This window comes from Monodon monoceros, unplaced genomic scaffold (genome assembly GCF_005190385.1).
Source record: "Monodon monoceros isolate NGI ecotype Baffin Bay Population unplaced genomic scaffold, NGI_Narwhal_1 Super_Scaffold_19, whole genome shotgun sequence".
NCBI classification, from domain to species: Eukaryota; Metazoa; Chordata; class Mammalia; order Artiodactyla; family Monodontidae; genus Monodon; species Monodon monoceros.
Genome location: NW_021703775.1, coordinates 59,649,297 through 59,666,148, shown reverse-complemented (window position 1 = coordinate 59,666,148; position 16,852 = coordinate 59,649,297). Strand labels below are relative to the sequence as shown.

The window sequence follows — 16,852 nt, the reverse complement described above, 5'->3', positions numbered from 1 at the left end:
GTGCGCCGGGCTCCAGCAGGCGCAAAAGGAGGAGGGGGAGGCCTGGAGGAGGAGGCGTGCGAGGGAGGAAGGGCCCGGCCGCCGGGGAGGGAGGGCAGAGGAGGAGGGAGGGGGCCGGCCGGACCGGGCGGGGTGGGGGGGCAGCCAATGAGCGGCGCGCGGCGCGGAGTGGGGGGGGGGGGGCGGATTGGGGGGGGAGGTAGGATGGGGGAGGGCGCAGCCGGAGCGGCCGAGGCTCGAGCCATAAACAAGCGCCTGGAGGAGCGGCGCAGGAGTGAGGCGAGCCGGGCGCGCGGAGCGGACGCCGCGGACCTTCTGCTGCGCCACCGCGCCCACTCGGCAGCTCGGGAGGCGGGGACCGGCCCGGAGGCTGCGCCGCCACCGCCACCGCCGCGGGGCCGACCGACGCGGAGGAGGAGAGGGAGGAAGCGCCGCCAGCCGGGGCTGGAGCCGAGCGCAGCCGCCGCCGCCGCCGCCGCCAGAAGTTTGGGTTGAACCGGAGCTGCCGGGAGGAAACTTTTTTTCTATTTTCCCCCTCCCTCCCGGGAGGAGGAGGAGGAGGGGAAGCCACCGCTGGCGCCAACGCTAGTGGGCTCGGGGTCGGCGCGGCCCGCACGGGGGGCGGGGGCCTCGCCCCGCGAGGGGAGGCGCGCCCCGGGGGCCCCGAGGGGGGCGGCGAGGACCGCGGGCTGCGGGTGCAGCGGCGGCGGCGCGTGTGCCCCGCGCAGGGGAGGGCGCCCGCCCCGCTCCCGGCCCGGCTGCGAGGAGGAGGCGGCGGCGGCGCAGGAGGATGTACTTGGTGGCGGGGGGCAGGGGGCTGGCCGGCTGCGGGCACCTCCTGGTCTCGTTGCTGGGGCTGTTGCTGCTGCTGGCGCGCTCCGGCACCCGGGCGCTGGTCTGCCTGCCCTGCGACGAGTCCAAGTGCGAAGAGCCCAGGAGCTGCCCCGGGAGCATCGTGCAGGGCGTCTGCGGCTGCTGCTACATGTGCGCCCGCCAGAGGAACGAGAGCTGCGGCGGCGCCTACGGGCTCCACGGAGCCTGCGACCGGGGGCTGCGCTGTGTCATCCGCCCCCCGCTCAATGGCGACTCCATCACCGAGTACGAAGTGGGCGTCTGCGAAGGTAAGGTCGCCAGCTGCTGGCCCCCTCCCACCTGGCCCGCGCCGCCCCCTCAGCGCTGGTTGCGCCGAGCAAAGTTTGCCCGAGACTTGCCCGAGGACAGTGGGCTCCTCGGGAGGAGGGGCGCCCACCACCCCTGGGAGAGAGCCCCGCGTCCCTTGGTTCCCGCTCGCGGCTCCCCCTGACGCTTGGTCAGCCGCGGGCGAGGTTGGATTTCGTGGGTGGGGGCCGGCGAGTGGGGGATCGCCCCTGGCCGCGCACAGACGCGCACACGTGTGGCCCATCCGGCTGGGGCTGGGTGGGGTGGCCCGGCCGTGCGCCCGGAGGTGAGGGTGCCGCGGGCAGGGGGCACTGCAGAGGCTGTCGCGAGCCCCTCGGGGAGTCCAGCCCCTGCCGCCCTCCCCGCACTAGCGCAGTGTGGAACCGAGTGCTGCACCGCGTCCGTGAAAGTCCATTTTCTGCTGGCGGAGGAGACGTGTCTCCAGCTCACACTCCCTGTGTGACTCTTTTATTATTTTTTCCTTGCGCTTTTCCTTCACCCCCTTCCTCCTCCTGCGCATATAAATCAATTTCAGCTCCGGAATATGTCAGCCCAGTGGAAGTTACATACGGTGGTTACTCATTTGTTTGCCTATTGAAGACGGTCAAAGGCTTTCTTTCCTGAATGAAGGGGCGGGGGCGGGGGGCCGGCACCTAGGAGTGAAAAGTTGTTTCTATTAGTGGCAGCTTTTTAAGATCAGATATCCGCGTGTTTCCAATCGTGTTGCCGGTTCCTTCTTTTTTGTGTTCTGCTGGTTGCTGCACTTAAGTATTGTGCACCATGGTGTCTGACGGAGGGAGAAAGATTAGATGAGTGGAGCCTCCCTCCTTGGGAGAAGCACTGTTGATGGGTGTCGGCCTGAAGCCCTGCCGCCGGCCTCGGCCTCGGGGTGCCTGGTGAGGTTTGGGGTCTAGAGAGACGCAGTGAGTTCTTTTTATTTGGCTAATACCAAATTAAAAGGACTCAACATCAGTTAAAAGTGGGATCCCTGATTGGGCTGACGTTGGGGCGAGATGCTGTTCTGGGGCATCCTGGTGTATGAGCAGAGCGCAGCAGCCTTACTTCTGGAGGAACGGAGAGGAGGAGGGACAGGCGCCCTCTGCCCCGTCCCTTACTTAGTACTCACAGCCTGCACGCAGGAGACCAGGGAGGGGTTTATTCTGAAGCATCCTTATGTGTGTATGTGTGTTTATTGTGCTGGGATACTGAGAAAGGAGGTAGCAGCCTAAAGGATAAAATGGGTCTGTTAAGAAAAAAAAAAGGCTTCCATTCTGTTGTTTTCTTTACACACACGCATATTCATTGATAACTTCAGTTTTTAAAGTTTGGACAGTTCTGGCAAGTCAGGAAGGCCTTTCTGGTTTGGAGGCTAGTGGGCAGTAATGAGTGAAGGGAACTCTTGGAGGGAAGTGCACCCCTGCACCCTTAGGACATTGGATTAGAAGAGTTTGTTTGCTTCAAGTACAAAAGCCTCTCACCTGGTGTTAAGTCCCATAACGTTTTTATTTCTCACGAAAAGAAAAACGGCCAGGAGATTAACTTCTGATACCATTTTATGTGTTTGACTTTGGGAATTCTGAATGAGTTGGAGGAAAAGATGCATCTTTGAACCCTGCCACTTGGACTGTGTAATTTACTTAAGCCAGCCTCCCATAAATCTAAAAAGAACAAGCAACCTGAAACAAGGTTAAATGTGGTAGAAACTGCTCTGGGAAGGACTTGGGAAGGTTCTAAAGACTCTAACCCTTGTTTTGTTTCTTCATGATAGATTCCTGGTGAAGGAAATGTGGAGCTCAGGGAACATTCACGGTAATCAAGTGTTTTGGCACCAACATTCTGGTATCATAGTATAGAGTTATTTTGGCAGTTTGTGGGTGAGTGTTTCATTCCTCTGAAGTGATGCGATCCCTCATAGCTTCGTTTCTTCTGGTAACACCCCACGCACTTGGTATTAGCCTTGAAAATGCTTGGAAGTATTTCTTACCGTGATGATATCTCATTTAGTGTTCTCTAGCAACACTTTCCATCTAGCCAGACTGTTTTCAGCTACCAAAATTGTGTGCTCAGGGCATTTTTTATTTTATTTTGTTTTTTAGAACTCTAAAAGCAGCAGTCAAGTTGCACTCTAAATCCATGAACCCAAAGAAGGGCAGTGTTACCTAGCATGATATAATGGTTGGATTTAGACAGCTATTTCAATAGGGTGTCTAAAATTCCAAGAATTTTCACTTTACTACAAGATTTATGGAAAACAGGATAAGTCAGTGGCCTTTTTTCTTCCTTTTTAAGAATTAGAGGAGTCATTCCATGGCAGTAATAATCTAGAAGGTGCTGACTTTCTCTTTTGTTTTCCTGTTAATTGGCAAGAACTTTCTCAGTGGCCAGTGTTTTCCTCAGTTTCCATTTTTATTCAGAAATTCACACATAACTAACAGAAATAGGAATTGATACATTTTATTCATGTGGAAGTCTCTTTTGCTGCAATTTTTGCACTAAAATGACCCCTACTGGTTGTATCTGTTAATGAAAACTCTTTTGAAAACTTCTTATTTAATAGACTACACTGAGAAAACATATTGCATGGTATACAGATGTTACCGTGACTAATCTACCTGCTTTCGATGATATAATTTAAATACAAATTACATTGCTCTATTTACCAACTTGCAGTAATTTTTATTTGTATCATTCCCCATACTGGCTTTGTGAGGGAAAAAAACCCCCAACAAACTTGTGTTTTTAACTGCAGTTCACAAAGTGAGTTAGGTAAATTGGGGCAGAAATGAACTCCTTCCAAATTGTGGCTCCCTGCCTTAGGTTTTTAAGGCACACTGGCCCATAGTAGGCTCTCAGTGAATGTGCATTGAATACATGGAAGAACAGTCGTCCCCATAGAAAGAACACTGAAGAAAAAATATTTTCTGAAAGTTAAATGATGTGAAGGGTGAATCATGTGACACATACACTTGGACTTCTTTTCAGCATCATTTAGATCATTACTGAGTAAATCCTGACTTACTTATTCCTTAAAAAAATTACTTTTGGCTACATGCATTTTTAAAGTTGAGCAGGGAGCCAGATACCTACGTTATTCTCTGCTCTGTCTATAAAGTGCTTTCTGGCCCCTGGGAAGGTACAGATCCCTTTCCCATTTCCACTGATTTGGTGAGTCTTCCTTGTTGCCCTTTGCAACTTCCTAAGTGGCCTGCTCCTTGGTTAGGCTGCCTGCCTCTAGGTAAATCGCCTAGAAGCCAGACAAATAAGTTTGGATTCTGAACTCCTGAGGGCTAAGACTGGGTGGGAGATCTCTTTGGGAGATCAAAGACAGAGTTTTGAAAAACTACTGAAGTGGGATTTTTCTAGGAAGAATGTTTTGATTGGCCAGTGAGGATTATATTTGGAGATGAGGGGTGAGGACCATTTGTCCTCCTCTGTGGAATAGTTCAGTATGCTTCTGTAAGGGGTGGGGTGGGGCTGGGAGAGCATGACCAGCCTTCTCTAAGTAATGAAAAGGCAGCAATGGCTTGAGTTTGACAGTTTGTGAGAACAGAGTGATTTGGAACCTGGTGGGCACTATGGAGTGGCTCTGCTCTGAGAACTTTGTATTAGAGCCAGGTGATCGCTATCACAGATAAGCACCAATTTTTTTTTTTTCTCCCAGTGATTATTTACTCAGTGGCTTCATGTTTGTGGAACTGAACTTTCCGTGTTTTCAGTACTGCCATCTAAGAACTGTCTCTTTCAAAACACAGTCCTCCTTTGATTTACCCCAGGTATTTTAAGTTTTCTTCCCACCCACTTCTCATGGGGCAGTGAGTAGAACCAAGGATGTGGGCTGGGTAGTTAGTGCAAAGAATGTAATGTTGTTTTCTGAAACTGTTGGCGTTAGAAGGTTATGGTTTCTTTTCAGTCACTGGAGATGATGGCTCCTTGGAAGAAGGTTTGTGGAGGATCTGAGGTGAGCAAGGCCCAGAGAGCAGGCTCTAGCAGGCCAGGGAATGCACCAAACCGTTGGGTTGTGCACCGGCCACAGATCTCCTCTCATCCCTCTGTAACGTAGGACTTAGAGTTAAGAGTCCATGGATTTTAATTTTTACTAAATAAATAGAAGAGGGGATGGGAAAAGTTAATACTCCTGTACTGGCGTTGGAAAAATTTAAAAAACCAGGGCTCCTTGTTTTTGAGGAAGGTGTTCCAGTTTCCATCTCAGAAGTCTTTAGGTAGAGTGAGCTCTTAGATGCCAGGGACAGAAGCAAGCAGAGGGTCTATAAAATCACGTTAATACGGCATGGGAAGAGGAACCAGTGTAAGTAAACAAGGAAATAATTAGTTCTTCCCCAAAGTAAATATTGACAAAACATGGAGAGACTATTCACCGCACTTATACAAATGACAGGACTTCGTGACCTTCACTTTGACTGTTGAGCTTACAGAGCCCTCGCTGTCGTTGAGGAGTCCAGTCACATAAAACACTTGGCAAAGGACAGATGAATCGCATAGCACCAGAAGGGCAAAAATAGCAAGTCTGGAGATTTTGCTGCCATTAACACGTATTTAACAGTGACCGGGAAAATCTATAAGCAGTATGTTGGCAGTGCAGTGGTGAACATACAGGTTGATTTATTGTAATAAATAATATTATTTATTATTAATAATTTATGAAGAAAACTGTCTGAATAATCCTTAAACTTTACATTACAACTGGCATTACAGCCAGTTGTAGGAGGTATTAGTGATACGGTACAGGTTTCTGTGTTTGGTGTGGCTTGCTTAAAATGCAATGATCTGGATGAACAAGGGAACATTTTGGGGAGGCAAGGGACAAGAATTTTGAAGTTGGGGGGAAATAGATAAAACAGATGACCCTAAAAAGGTAATGGAGTGGGAAGACTAAAGAATGACAAATGGGAGAAGGGAAAAATATTGAATTCATCTTAGGGCAACTATGTCATCCTTTGAAGAATAATCCAAAACACATTCCAGACATTAATTGTGAAATTCCTGAAAAATGTGGGTGTGTTTAACGTCTTTCAGGCTATGGCACTAACATGAGAGATGGCAGTGCCGCTTTAGTGTGTAAATACCACTGGGTAGGGGATGGTAGATGACTGGAAGGTAAATATATTTGGTGAAGCAGGGTTCCTGTAACACTGTGTTCCGCAAGGCGCAGGCAGTGTGAGGGCTTTGGAGACAACCCCCAGTAAAGCTCAATTAATTATTTGAGGAAGAAACAGTGGACTAGCCAAGCATGCATGAATAACAAATTGAAAGCCTTCCTTCTCAGAGGTCGAATTCTCCACATCTGAATTTTTAAAGCTTTCACTTCTCTCTGCATAGAAATCACTCACTCATTCATTGATCTACTCTGTGCAAGGCCTTCTGCTGGGGTCGGGGTGGGGTGCTGGGAAGCCTGGGGACCTTTCAGACCTGTGCCCTACTCCAGATACTTTTTTTTTATAAACTTATTTATTTTATGTATTTATTTTTGGCTGCGTTGGGTCTTTGTTGCTGCGCGCGGGCTCTCTAGTTGCGGCGAGTGGGGGCTACTCTTCATTGTGGTGCGCAGGCTTCTCATTGCGGTGGCTTCTCTCGTTGCAGAGCACGGGCTCTAGGTGTGCAGGCTTTGGTAGTTGCAGCACGCGGGCTCAGTAGTTGTGGCTCACTGACTTAGTTGCTCTGCGGCATGTGGGATCTTCCCGGACCAGGGCTCGAACCCGGGTCCCATGCATTGGCAGGCGGATTCTTAACCATTGCGCCACCAGGGAAGCCCTCCAGATACTCTTTTAATCAAGATAAAGAATGAGGCAAGACCTTCAAAAGTCTACTTAAGTTCAAACCAAGTAGAACTGATTTCTCAGGTCTGTATATGATAAGTTGGTGAGGTATGTGGGTAAAATTTGTTCTAGGAATCACAGGATCTGAGATGATCTTCAGGCTCTGGTGGCAAAGCTGAAAAGGAGAATTCAAATTCCAACTAGGTTCAAAATTCGGAGTCAGAGCTCCCTTTTGGTGGGGGAAGGGATCCTACCCATTCTCAGAGCTTTTGCGATACATATCAGGTGTTTCCCAACATCTAAGAATGAGGCTGCATTCTTAACGCTGTACCAGCTGTGGTTCAAAATGGCAGGTTTCCTTTTGGGAGTGATTTTCTCTTTGTTCTAGCTTGTTCCACTAGGCAGATGAGCATGGGCAGTGAACTGAGAGGTGTCCGTTTATCAGCATCTCCTGATTTCACCCACTCTCTGCTACTTGTCCTGGCCAGTTAGCCTAATCAAATCATGGAAAACCTCTGTGTTTGGACAAGACCTCGTCGGTCTTGCGGACAGGACAGAGGGATGGTTGAATATACTTAAAGTTAAGAATGCCCTTGAGGTAAATGCTGGTAAGTGTTCACTTTGGGCCCACATGAAAAAAAAATCAAAAGAGATTCCTTTTTCTTCTGCAGTTGCTAAGTGAACAGGGTTCAATTCCTTATCTCCCTCTCCCAACCCCAGTTAATTCTCTGTGAGAAATACTTATACCTCGATCCAAGAATGTAATTGTTAGAAACTTAGCTTCTGGGGTCAAATCTGCACTCTGCTTCCATGCATCTAAGTTTTCTCATCTGTTTAGTGGGGTTAATAATAGGGTTGCTATAAGGACTCAGTGAAGGAATCCCTATGAAGCACTTAGAAGAATGACTAGCACGTGGTAAACAGCAAAGCTACTAACCAGGATAAGTAAAATAACCTGATATGGGCTCATTGTCTTGTTCAGTTTAATCCTCATCTACCTCCGTAATTGATCGCGAGGAGTATGGGCTCTTAGCGAATTATTACTGAGTTCAGGTCTCCTCCTACCCCAACACCGTAAATGCATTGAGTTAAAAAACTTATTTAAAGGCCTCCGAAGCTATTTGCTACCTTTCCTCCTGATGCCCATTTGCTACACTTGGTCTAAATAATTTCTACAAAATTTGTGTGTTTCGGGTAAAAATAAAGAGGGAGGAATCTGAATTTTTTTGCATTAAGTTGTAAGAATTGTAAATTTAACCGTTTATCTGTGGACTAATATTTCATTTGGGGAAGGAGGAGCACCTAAACTCACACGTATCAGCAATGTGCATTTTCCTCCACATTTTATTCTGGAAGAAGATTTTGTTCCTAGCTCCTGAAGTGTCCATACTGCTGGTCAGCACAGGATTTGGCCTGGCTGGAGCTAAGGAAACAGCCTGTATTGCTGCAGCTGACCTGTCCTGGCAGTAGGTACAAGCTAGGCAAAACCAGAGGTCAGGAGTTTAACCAGGCCATTCCTCCGTTCTCTTTCTAGCCCTACCTGTTTCCCTGCCATCCTCTTCCATGAATATTTACTGAGCAGCTGCCTTGGCTCTGGTCTTTGTGCTGAACTCTAGTGATAGCACCTGTCTTCTCTAAGCCTGAGTTTCCCAGCTGTTAATGGTAATAGGTACCACCTATGTTTTCTCTGAGGATTAAATGAGACAAAACTGTGCTTTTGAAATGTTAATGTGCACACAAATCACCTGGGGGGATCTCATTAAACATACAGGTTCTGATGCAGTAGGTCCAGATGGGGCCTGAGATTCTGCATTTCTAATAAACTCCCATGTGATGCCAATGCTGCTGATCCCAGGACCACACTTGAAGTAGCAAACAGCTAGTGCCTGTAAAGCATGTAGCATGAGTAGGGCGTATAATAAGAACTGATAATGTTACCTGCTAGTCTAATAATTAGTTTTCAACCAAAATAAATAGGATAGGGGCCCTGCTTTCACAGAGGCTGTGGTCTGAAGGTAGATAGTGACAACTGGGACAATCCATTGTAGCCCAAGACAGTTCCTTACAGCTGGTAAGCCCTGAGATAGGAAGTGCTGAGCATCTTGAGGGCAACCAAGAGGGGCCCTGACTCCGGCAGTGACTACCAGGAAGGATTTAGGGGGGAGCAGCAGCAAGCCAGGCCTGGAGGTCTCTTTTCTTCCCTCCTTCTCACTCATCTGTGCAGGATGTTGTAGGAAAAAGAAAATAGGCCTTGGGGCCGGACAAACCTGTGTTGTTGTTTTTAAATATTTATTTATTTATTTGGCTGCACTGGGTGTTAGTTGTGGCACGTGGGCTCTTTGTTGCAGCACGCAGGATCTTTCGTTGCAGCCTGCGGGCTCTTCGTTGCAGCACGTGGACTTTTCTCTAGTTGTGACGCGTGGGCTCCAGAGCGCACGAGCTCAGTAGTTGTGACACGCAGGCTTAGTTGCCCCACGGCATGTGGGATATTAGTTCCCCGACCAGGGATCGAACCGCATCCCTTGCGTTGGAAGATGGATTTTTAACCACTGGACCACCAGGGAAGTCCCCACACAAACCTATGTTTAAATCAACTGTGTTCAGCTGTGAACAACCAGCTTGCTTAATTATTTTGGGCTTCAGTTTCCTCATCTGTGAAAATGGAATGTTAGCTTTTATCAAGTAATTACAGTTAGGGTTGGAGAGAATTATTACCTATATTAAATATATATATGATTACATGTAGGTGTGTTGTATATCTGTGTATATACATGTATATACACACAAAAATATATGTAATGGCCAGTATAGTACCTGGTACCAAATAGATTTTTTAAAAGGTAGTTAATATTCTAATTTCCATTCTATTTTTTGTCCTTTCTCATTTTTTTCTTTGTTAGCTTTCTCTCTGTATAAGTTTTAAAAAAATCTTCTTTGTGCATTGACCACACTTAACTAAATCTCTTCGACAGGGGACTCCAAGAACTATGGTCTCTGGTGTTTGTCAGAGAGAAAGGGACTGTGAAGCATTAAGAATGAGGGGCGTGAGTCCAGGGTCTCTGGGCCAATAAAACCGTCATTGGTTTGATCCAGTATGACTGTAATTCTCAGTCCCTTTAGACCTTCAGGAGAAGGTGGACATCTGCTCTATTTTGCAGTTTGAATCCTTACTTCCGGAGAGCTATTTCAAATAAATATTTTTTAAAAGGTGACCTATCTTAATATGGATGGCATATGGTTTCATGAAAGTGCGTTAAATTTCATTTTATTGTTAGAAGTTTTGTGTGGGTTTCCAGACATGGCTGGAGTCATCAGAGACCCCACGGAGCATCGCCAAGGCAAGGCAAGTTGGGATCCTGAGGTTCCAGAAGGAAGCAGCAGCCAGCCTGCCAGCTCAGAGACCAGGGCAGGCATGGGAATGAGCAGGAGATGGTGCGCAGCCTAGAGTGCATCTGCGTTGCTTTTCTTGATCCAGTGTGTCCCATCCATCTTTCATGTGGACTAATACTGCAGCTTTACTGTGGATTTGCATTGTGGTTTCTCTGGAGAGTCTGTGTGCTGCAGTGGAAGGCTAGAAAAGAACGCCTAGAATGAAAACACCTGATGTTCTTGTCTCTTTGGTTCCTAGTATAGGTGTGGTCCCACTTCAGGAAGACAGAACTGTGACTTTTCCTTCATACCTCGTACTAAGTATCGTGTTCATCCAGTAAATATGGGCTGAGAACTCATAAGGCAAATGCTTTATATTGGCTGTTATGGAATAAGGAGAAAGAAACATAATGATGATATAGTCCTTGGAATCAGTAGTTTAAAACTCTTTATTTTCTTCTTGACAACCAAACCTTATTATCACACAGTAGAAATTGAATTTTTTTTTAAACAGAAACTCTCTAGTACCTTTCATTGTAGTGCTTCATCAAGAGTGTTGATATTCAAACATGTAACCTACAAGATGAGATAAACTTCCAAATTTCAGAGTTTTGTGTAAGTATGTTTGTCACACCCAAAAAGAACACCTTCATTTTGAAATATCCTGGGAACACTTGTTTTATGAACATTTAAGAAAGAAAATTAAGTGTTCATTGTATTTTAAGGTGTTGTCGTTTTACATTTCAAGTTCCTCAGAAGAGAATCTGAAGAGTCTGCTCTTTGGAAATTTTAGCGAAGTCCTAAGCAACCAGCCACTCTGGCTATGGCAAGGTTTTAAAAAAAAAAGAAAAAAAAAAGGTATAGGCTGTAACTAGAAACTGTGCCTATCTTGTTTAGCATTTCAAAACAAAAAACCATAAACAAACATCTCAGATTCAAAACAGAAAGGAATTTCTGGCAGGGCACAATGAAACCTGAGCCTGCAAAGTCCCGGTCTACAAGAGGTAACTTATTATCTTATCCAAAGGCCACAAGCAAAACAGTTCACAACTGTGATAAAACAAAAGGCATCTCAATATTGGAGACTTGTGATACCTCTTTTTTTAAGACTCCAAAAGACCTGCCAAAATAAGGTAAAACTATCTTGAGAGAGTGTGGCCTGAACTGGACTTTCAGTACTAAGAATTAGTTGGACTACTTCAGACCCATAAGGTGTGAGGAATCGTGCATACAGGATGTGTGGGCTTGGTCCCCTCAGAGTGTGTGTTTATAATTGTGCAGAGGCAGGGCTTTCCATAATCTTGTCAAATGCAGATCTAGAAAACCTTCCCTCACTTTCCAGAGTTGGGAGCTTTGCCTTTTTAAAGGCAGGGGCATTTACATTCTGAGGGAGGAAAAGGGGATAGATTTTAGACAGTTTTATCTCTGAAAGCCAAAGTCTTTGAAGGATTTTTAAATGTTTTGAGAAAGATTGGGTATGCTGTGTGTTGTCCAGAAATACTGAGTTCTTAGGTTTCAGACAAATTTTAGGAAAATTTATTACCATGTCTACGACCTTAAAATGAAAGGCCAAATAAATTTCCATATTTTCATCAAAAGAATGAATGGATTTATATAGATCCTCACTTGTTGCAGGAAGGATTTAGGGCTGCTCAGAAAAGTAAACTTTGCAAAATTCATGTACATGAGAGTAGTATGATTAAGGAGAAAAAAATAGCCGTGGCTTCCGGATCTTCCTTCATCCCCTAATAGCCCGGTTACTGAAATAAAACCTCCTCAGCTTCCCTTGACCTGACTTTGCCTTAATTTGTCAAAAGAGAATTAAATAGTTACCTACCTAAAGGCAGGGGAACTGAACCAGATTATATCGTAAGGCCCTTCTAGTCATAAGATCAATGTTTTTATGACCTAGAAGTGCTGGGCAGGAGTCAAATATTACCTTTTGTTTGCAAGCCAGAGAAGAAAAAAGTGGTAGTGTCTACATGACTCTTTGCCAAGTGCCCTAGACGGAAGGGCTTGGAGGAAAAGATCAAGAGTTCTTCCGCAGTTATGTTTATTGTGAGGCAATGGAGACAGCAAAACATAGTTATCGGGAAGTTAGTAACATCTTTCGAATGCCAGCTATCTTTAAGCCTTATTAACTGTGGCCTAGTCTGGATTCAAGGTAGAGTTTATGCCTCTCTTCCATGTCTTTGCTGACCTGCTGCCTTCACTCTTTCTCCATTTTCTCATTTACTTCATTAGTTATTATGACTGAGGGAGGGAGGTGACAGATACTACAAAGGGAGAAGCTTGAGCAAAGACAGGCCAAAACTTGCCCAAATTCACATGCTTATTTCTGCCTCTGACACTAAGAGAGAGTTGAGTAATTGCTGTTCTTCCTAATACTGCAGGCAGCAGCCAAATTCTCAACATTCTTTTACCTTTGCTGCTGTTTTCACTTGCCAGGGAGTTTCCTTAAGGAGCAGCTGAATTTAAAGAAACATAGCAGTGATCGTGCATGAAAGGAGGGGCCCTGGCCACATGGACACTTGGGTGCCTTATGTTGGGAGGATGAAACAGATGAGGCTCTGCAGAGGGACCTGCTGCTACCACAGCTCCCTTCCCTCTGTATCCCTGAGCCACGGGACCAGAAAGCTCTCTGCGTGTGTGCAGGATGGCAGATCTTCAGTAAAGATGTTTCAGGTTCAGGCCAACCATGAAGCTTGGAAGGTTGTCTCTTGGGGTCTAGAAACTTCACCCTTCCTATGCATGTTGTCCAGTGGCAGGGTGTTGTGCTGTTAGGTGGTGTGGACCTATGTTTCTGAAAGTTGATGTAATACGTATGATTCTAAAGAATGTGATGCTCAGCCCAGCCCGCAGTGTGCACCAGCAATCAACTTGCTCTGCCTTGTGGATATTCCATTTTTGCCAAGAGCAGCCTTCCAGAATGAGGTGCTAGTTAATTCCAGTCGGGCATTTATTCGTTAATAAGTCTGCTGAACACTAAATACTCCATTTGGGAGTATGTGACAGGAGAAAACTCGGCACCTAATTATTATGTAGATCTCTTCCATGATTCTCAATTTCAATTACCTAAGCCACCAATCCCTAGCAGTGAACTTATTTAATTTTTAGTTTTCTATGACATTTTGCTTTTTGCTCCCAAAGATTTTTTTTGCTCTAATCTGTAGAACTTCTATAAGTTTATTAATAACTGGGTAGACATTTTATATTGTTAAATGGAAAACACTTCTAGTGGAGTACTATGGCTTGCTCTGTCTTTCCTTCTTCTTTTTTCTTTTTTAAAGATAATATTGGGCTTCCCTGGTGGTGCAGTGGTTGAGAGTCCGCCTGCCGATGCAGGGGACACGGGTTCGTGCCCCGGTCCGGGAAGATCCCACATGCCGCTCCGCTAGGCCCGTGAGCCATGGCCGCTGAGCCTGCGCGTCCAGAGCCTGTGCTCCGCAACGGGAGAGGCCACAACAGTGAGAGGCCCGCGTACTGCAAAAAAAAAAAGATAATATTAAAACTTAAATCCTGTTCCAGGTCGTCTCCTCTCCCAGGGTAGATTTCTAGATAGCTAGCTAGTGGTGGTGGCTTCTGAAATAGCCATTGAGGGGTGCGGGGTATTCATTTACTAATGGGAGCTTTTGCCTAAAGAGCTTCTGCTTTACTCTTCTTTGCTGTAACAATAGGTCTTTCTTGGTTTTCTTCCTGCTTGGTTGGTGCATATTAGCTTAAGAACTTTTAAATTGTGGGGACAGGAAGAAAACTCTGAATGCCTGGGGCCCATCCCTTCTCTCTGGGAAGCAGCTGGAGCGTTCAGTGTGCATTTGCTGCCGTGAGAGTGTTCTAGAAGGTCCATTTTGTATCTCCCATGCCCAGGTCTTTGTGCCGTGGTTTGGCCCTCCTCCTTTCCTGGTGAATCCCTGCCACGACCCAGTGCGGCTGGGTCTCATGTGCCCTGAAAGCCATTGGAAAGGCATGCGTTCCAGCATCTTCCCATTTGCCTCCACACCCTCCCCAGCATGGCTGCATGCAGCTCTCTGTACATAATCCAACTATTAAGAGAAGTTGGTACCAAGTGTCACGTCCTCGGTGAGGGCCCTTCCAATAATGGTGTCTGTGCTAACAGACTGGCAGAGGAGTCTGTAGCAATGTTTGCTAGTACATAAAACTCATTTGACACTGTGGAATATGATGCTGTGGATCAGAAAGTGATAAAACTTTATAAAACAAGGCTCTTTACAAAGTTATGGTAGACCTGCTGGCTTAAAAAGGTGTGCCCAGGATGGTAAAATATATCCGTAGCATCAGCAACTGGCCCCTGGTCCAGTTACAGACGTGACTTTGAGAGACAGGAAGTTGTGATAACTCCTGTATGCCTTTGGATGTAGTATGTGTGCACGTGTGTGTGTGTTCAGTTGCTGAGGGCACAACACAAAGAATACTTTACACTGTATTATGGATATGCTGAGAAGAGCTTCCATGCTTCAAGCAAATTAAGTGTATTATCTACTTTGTAGATCAGCAAACTGAAAATGACTTCTTAATAAACAAAGATGGTGCATTGTTTTATGACATTAAAAAAAATAATTTTAATTAAAGTGCTTTGGCTTTTAAACGGCCTGGTTAATTGGGATAGCTATCTGTGGACAAGTGGAGCTCAGGAAAATGACTGACTTCATTTCTCGGTGATTGGGACAAAAGTTTTATTATCCTTAAGGCAATGTGGGGTGATTTATAGTAGATTATCACTAAACATAGTTTCTGGCCTTACACAGCAAGTTTAGGTGCAGGAAGGAAAAGCAGAAATTTAGGGTAAGAAATGGAACACCTCTGTAGGGGAAAAAAAAAGGGAGATAAAGGAAGCCAGAGGTGTGTTTTGTTGGAAGGAGATGAAATTATATTTCCAAAGGCTATGCTGGGAAAAGGTGAGCCCTCAGAAACCAAGTTTGACTATCTCTTCAGGAAATTGTATTCGATGCTTTGGAAAGAGAAAGGAAAAAGACTCTCTGCCAATAGGGTTCTGGAAAACTTGAGGGAGATAAAGTATTTACATGCTTTAATAACATAAAACACGTCCAAAAGAAATATATAATTACAGCTGCATTTGGCACTGACAATAGTCCATGTATTATATTTTTTAAACTGTGTGTGACTGTGTGAGCATGTACCTTTGCGTCAGAAATGCCTGGGTGATACTATTTCTTGAGAGAATGGAAAAGTAGAAAGTATCAAGAGCTACCAAGAGAGAAACCATGAAGGATGAGTACCAGGAAAGAAGGAACAGTGAGCTCTTTTTTTTCTTGTCATATGCATAATGATGCCAACTTTACTTTTTAAAAAGAAATAATCTTAGTATAATTAGCATTTAACTTCCCGTAGAGCCTTAATAATTTGCATGTTATTACTAAAAGCCCACAGGTAAAGGAAAATTAGAGTCCTAAATTCAGTACCTGGCTCTAGTTTATTTCAAGTTTATCTTGGACAGGGACCCTTTGAGAACTCAGGAAATTAGGAGGTATGTTTGACACATACTTCCTGATATATATTGCCGCCAAAGGTGTGGAGGCAAAGCAGCCACTGGAAAATTGATGTGGTGTCGGCTTTCGGATTCCCCAGAGTTATCTTAACATCCTTCAAAATGTGTTCTTATCCTCAGCCTCTACCATTTTATGCTGCTGCTTTTGTGAAGCCTTCCTGCCCTGCCCAGGAAAAAACAATGCCATCCTCCCAGCCCTTCCCCCCTGCCCAGGGCCTGTAAATAGCACTTTCTCCTTCCCTTGTTATAGCACTTTTCACACTGTTAGAGTTCAATTTCTGTCTCCCGGCCTCATTTTGATCCCCTTGAGTGCCAGGATTGTGTGTTATTCTAGCGCTTGGCACACAGGAAGAGCTCAATGAGCATTTGTTGACTAAATCTAGACTCAAGGTCATCCAAGATATTCTGTAGAAACTTTTCTATCTGAACTATTTGGTCTGTATTGTGGAAACTGAAATAGATGACACTTACCTGTAAAGAGACTCCCAGGGGGAAGTCATATTATTGGCGGAAGGCAGCTCGAAACTGTCCCATGTCCTCTCCTTCCCCTCTTCCCCCAAATCATTCTTAGAATTTATTTTTTTAAGTTTGCTACGAGGGGTTAGTTTCAGCTGTATTTATTTTGGCAAATACTTTAAAGTAATTTTTATTTGTGGGGACTTTTCTTCTTGCCAGTTTGTCATAAAGGTGTCATCTTTCATTCACCAAACCTTCATCTGCTTGTAAGAATTTTCCTCATGGGTGGCTGCTTATAACCTTCCTACCGCCAGGGATCTTGTGCGTGGAGCAGTTGAGATGCTATGGTGATCAGCTGCTTGTAAACAACTGATAAACAATTATGAATTACTTTATAGACACAGCTCAGGTGACCATATGAATAATTGATGATGATAAAACAGACTTCCGATTTCTCAGCGAATCCAGGATTGCGTCTAAGACGTGGATGTTGACGAATGAGGAGGGAGTTTAATTTAACAAATATGTATTGAACACTTAGTCTGTGAGCTGTGCCAGTGCATGACAC

General features: G+C 45.5%; 1 protein-coding gene across 3 annotated transcripts in view; it reads left to right on the top strand.

Annotated features, from left to right (window-relative positions):
• Positions 1 to 270: 270 nt before the first annotated feature.
• CRIM1 (cysteine rich transmembrane BMP regulator 1) overlaps positions 271 to 16,852 on the top strand; it is a 208,590-nt gene continuing 192,008 nt past the window's right edge. For 2 of the 3 annotated variants that reach the window (XM_029232035.1, XM_029232034.1), the window contains exon 1: positions 764 to 1,121. In XM_029232035.1, coding sequence (XP_029087868.1) covers positions 791 to 1,121 — 331 coding nt within the window. In that variant the 5' untranslated portion in view covers positions 764 to 790. Of the gene's footprint in view, positions 1,122 to 16,852 lie in introns of all 3 variants that reach the window. The other variant, XM_029232033.1, reaches the window with a different exon arrangement.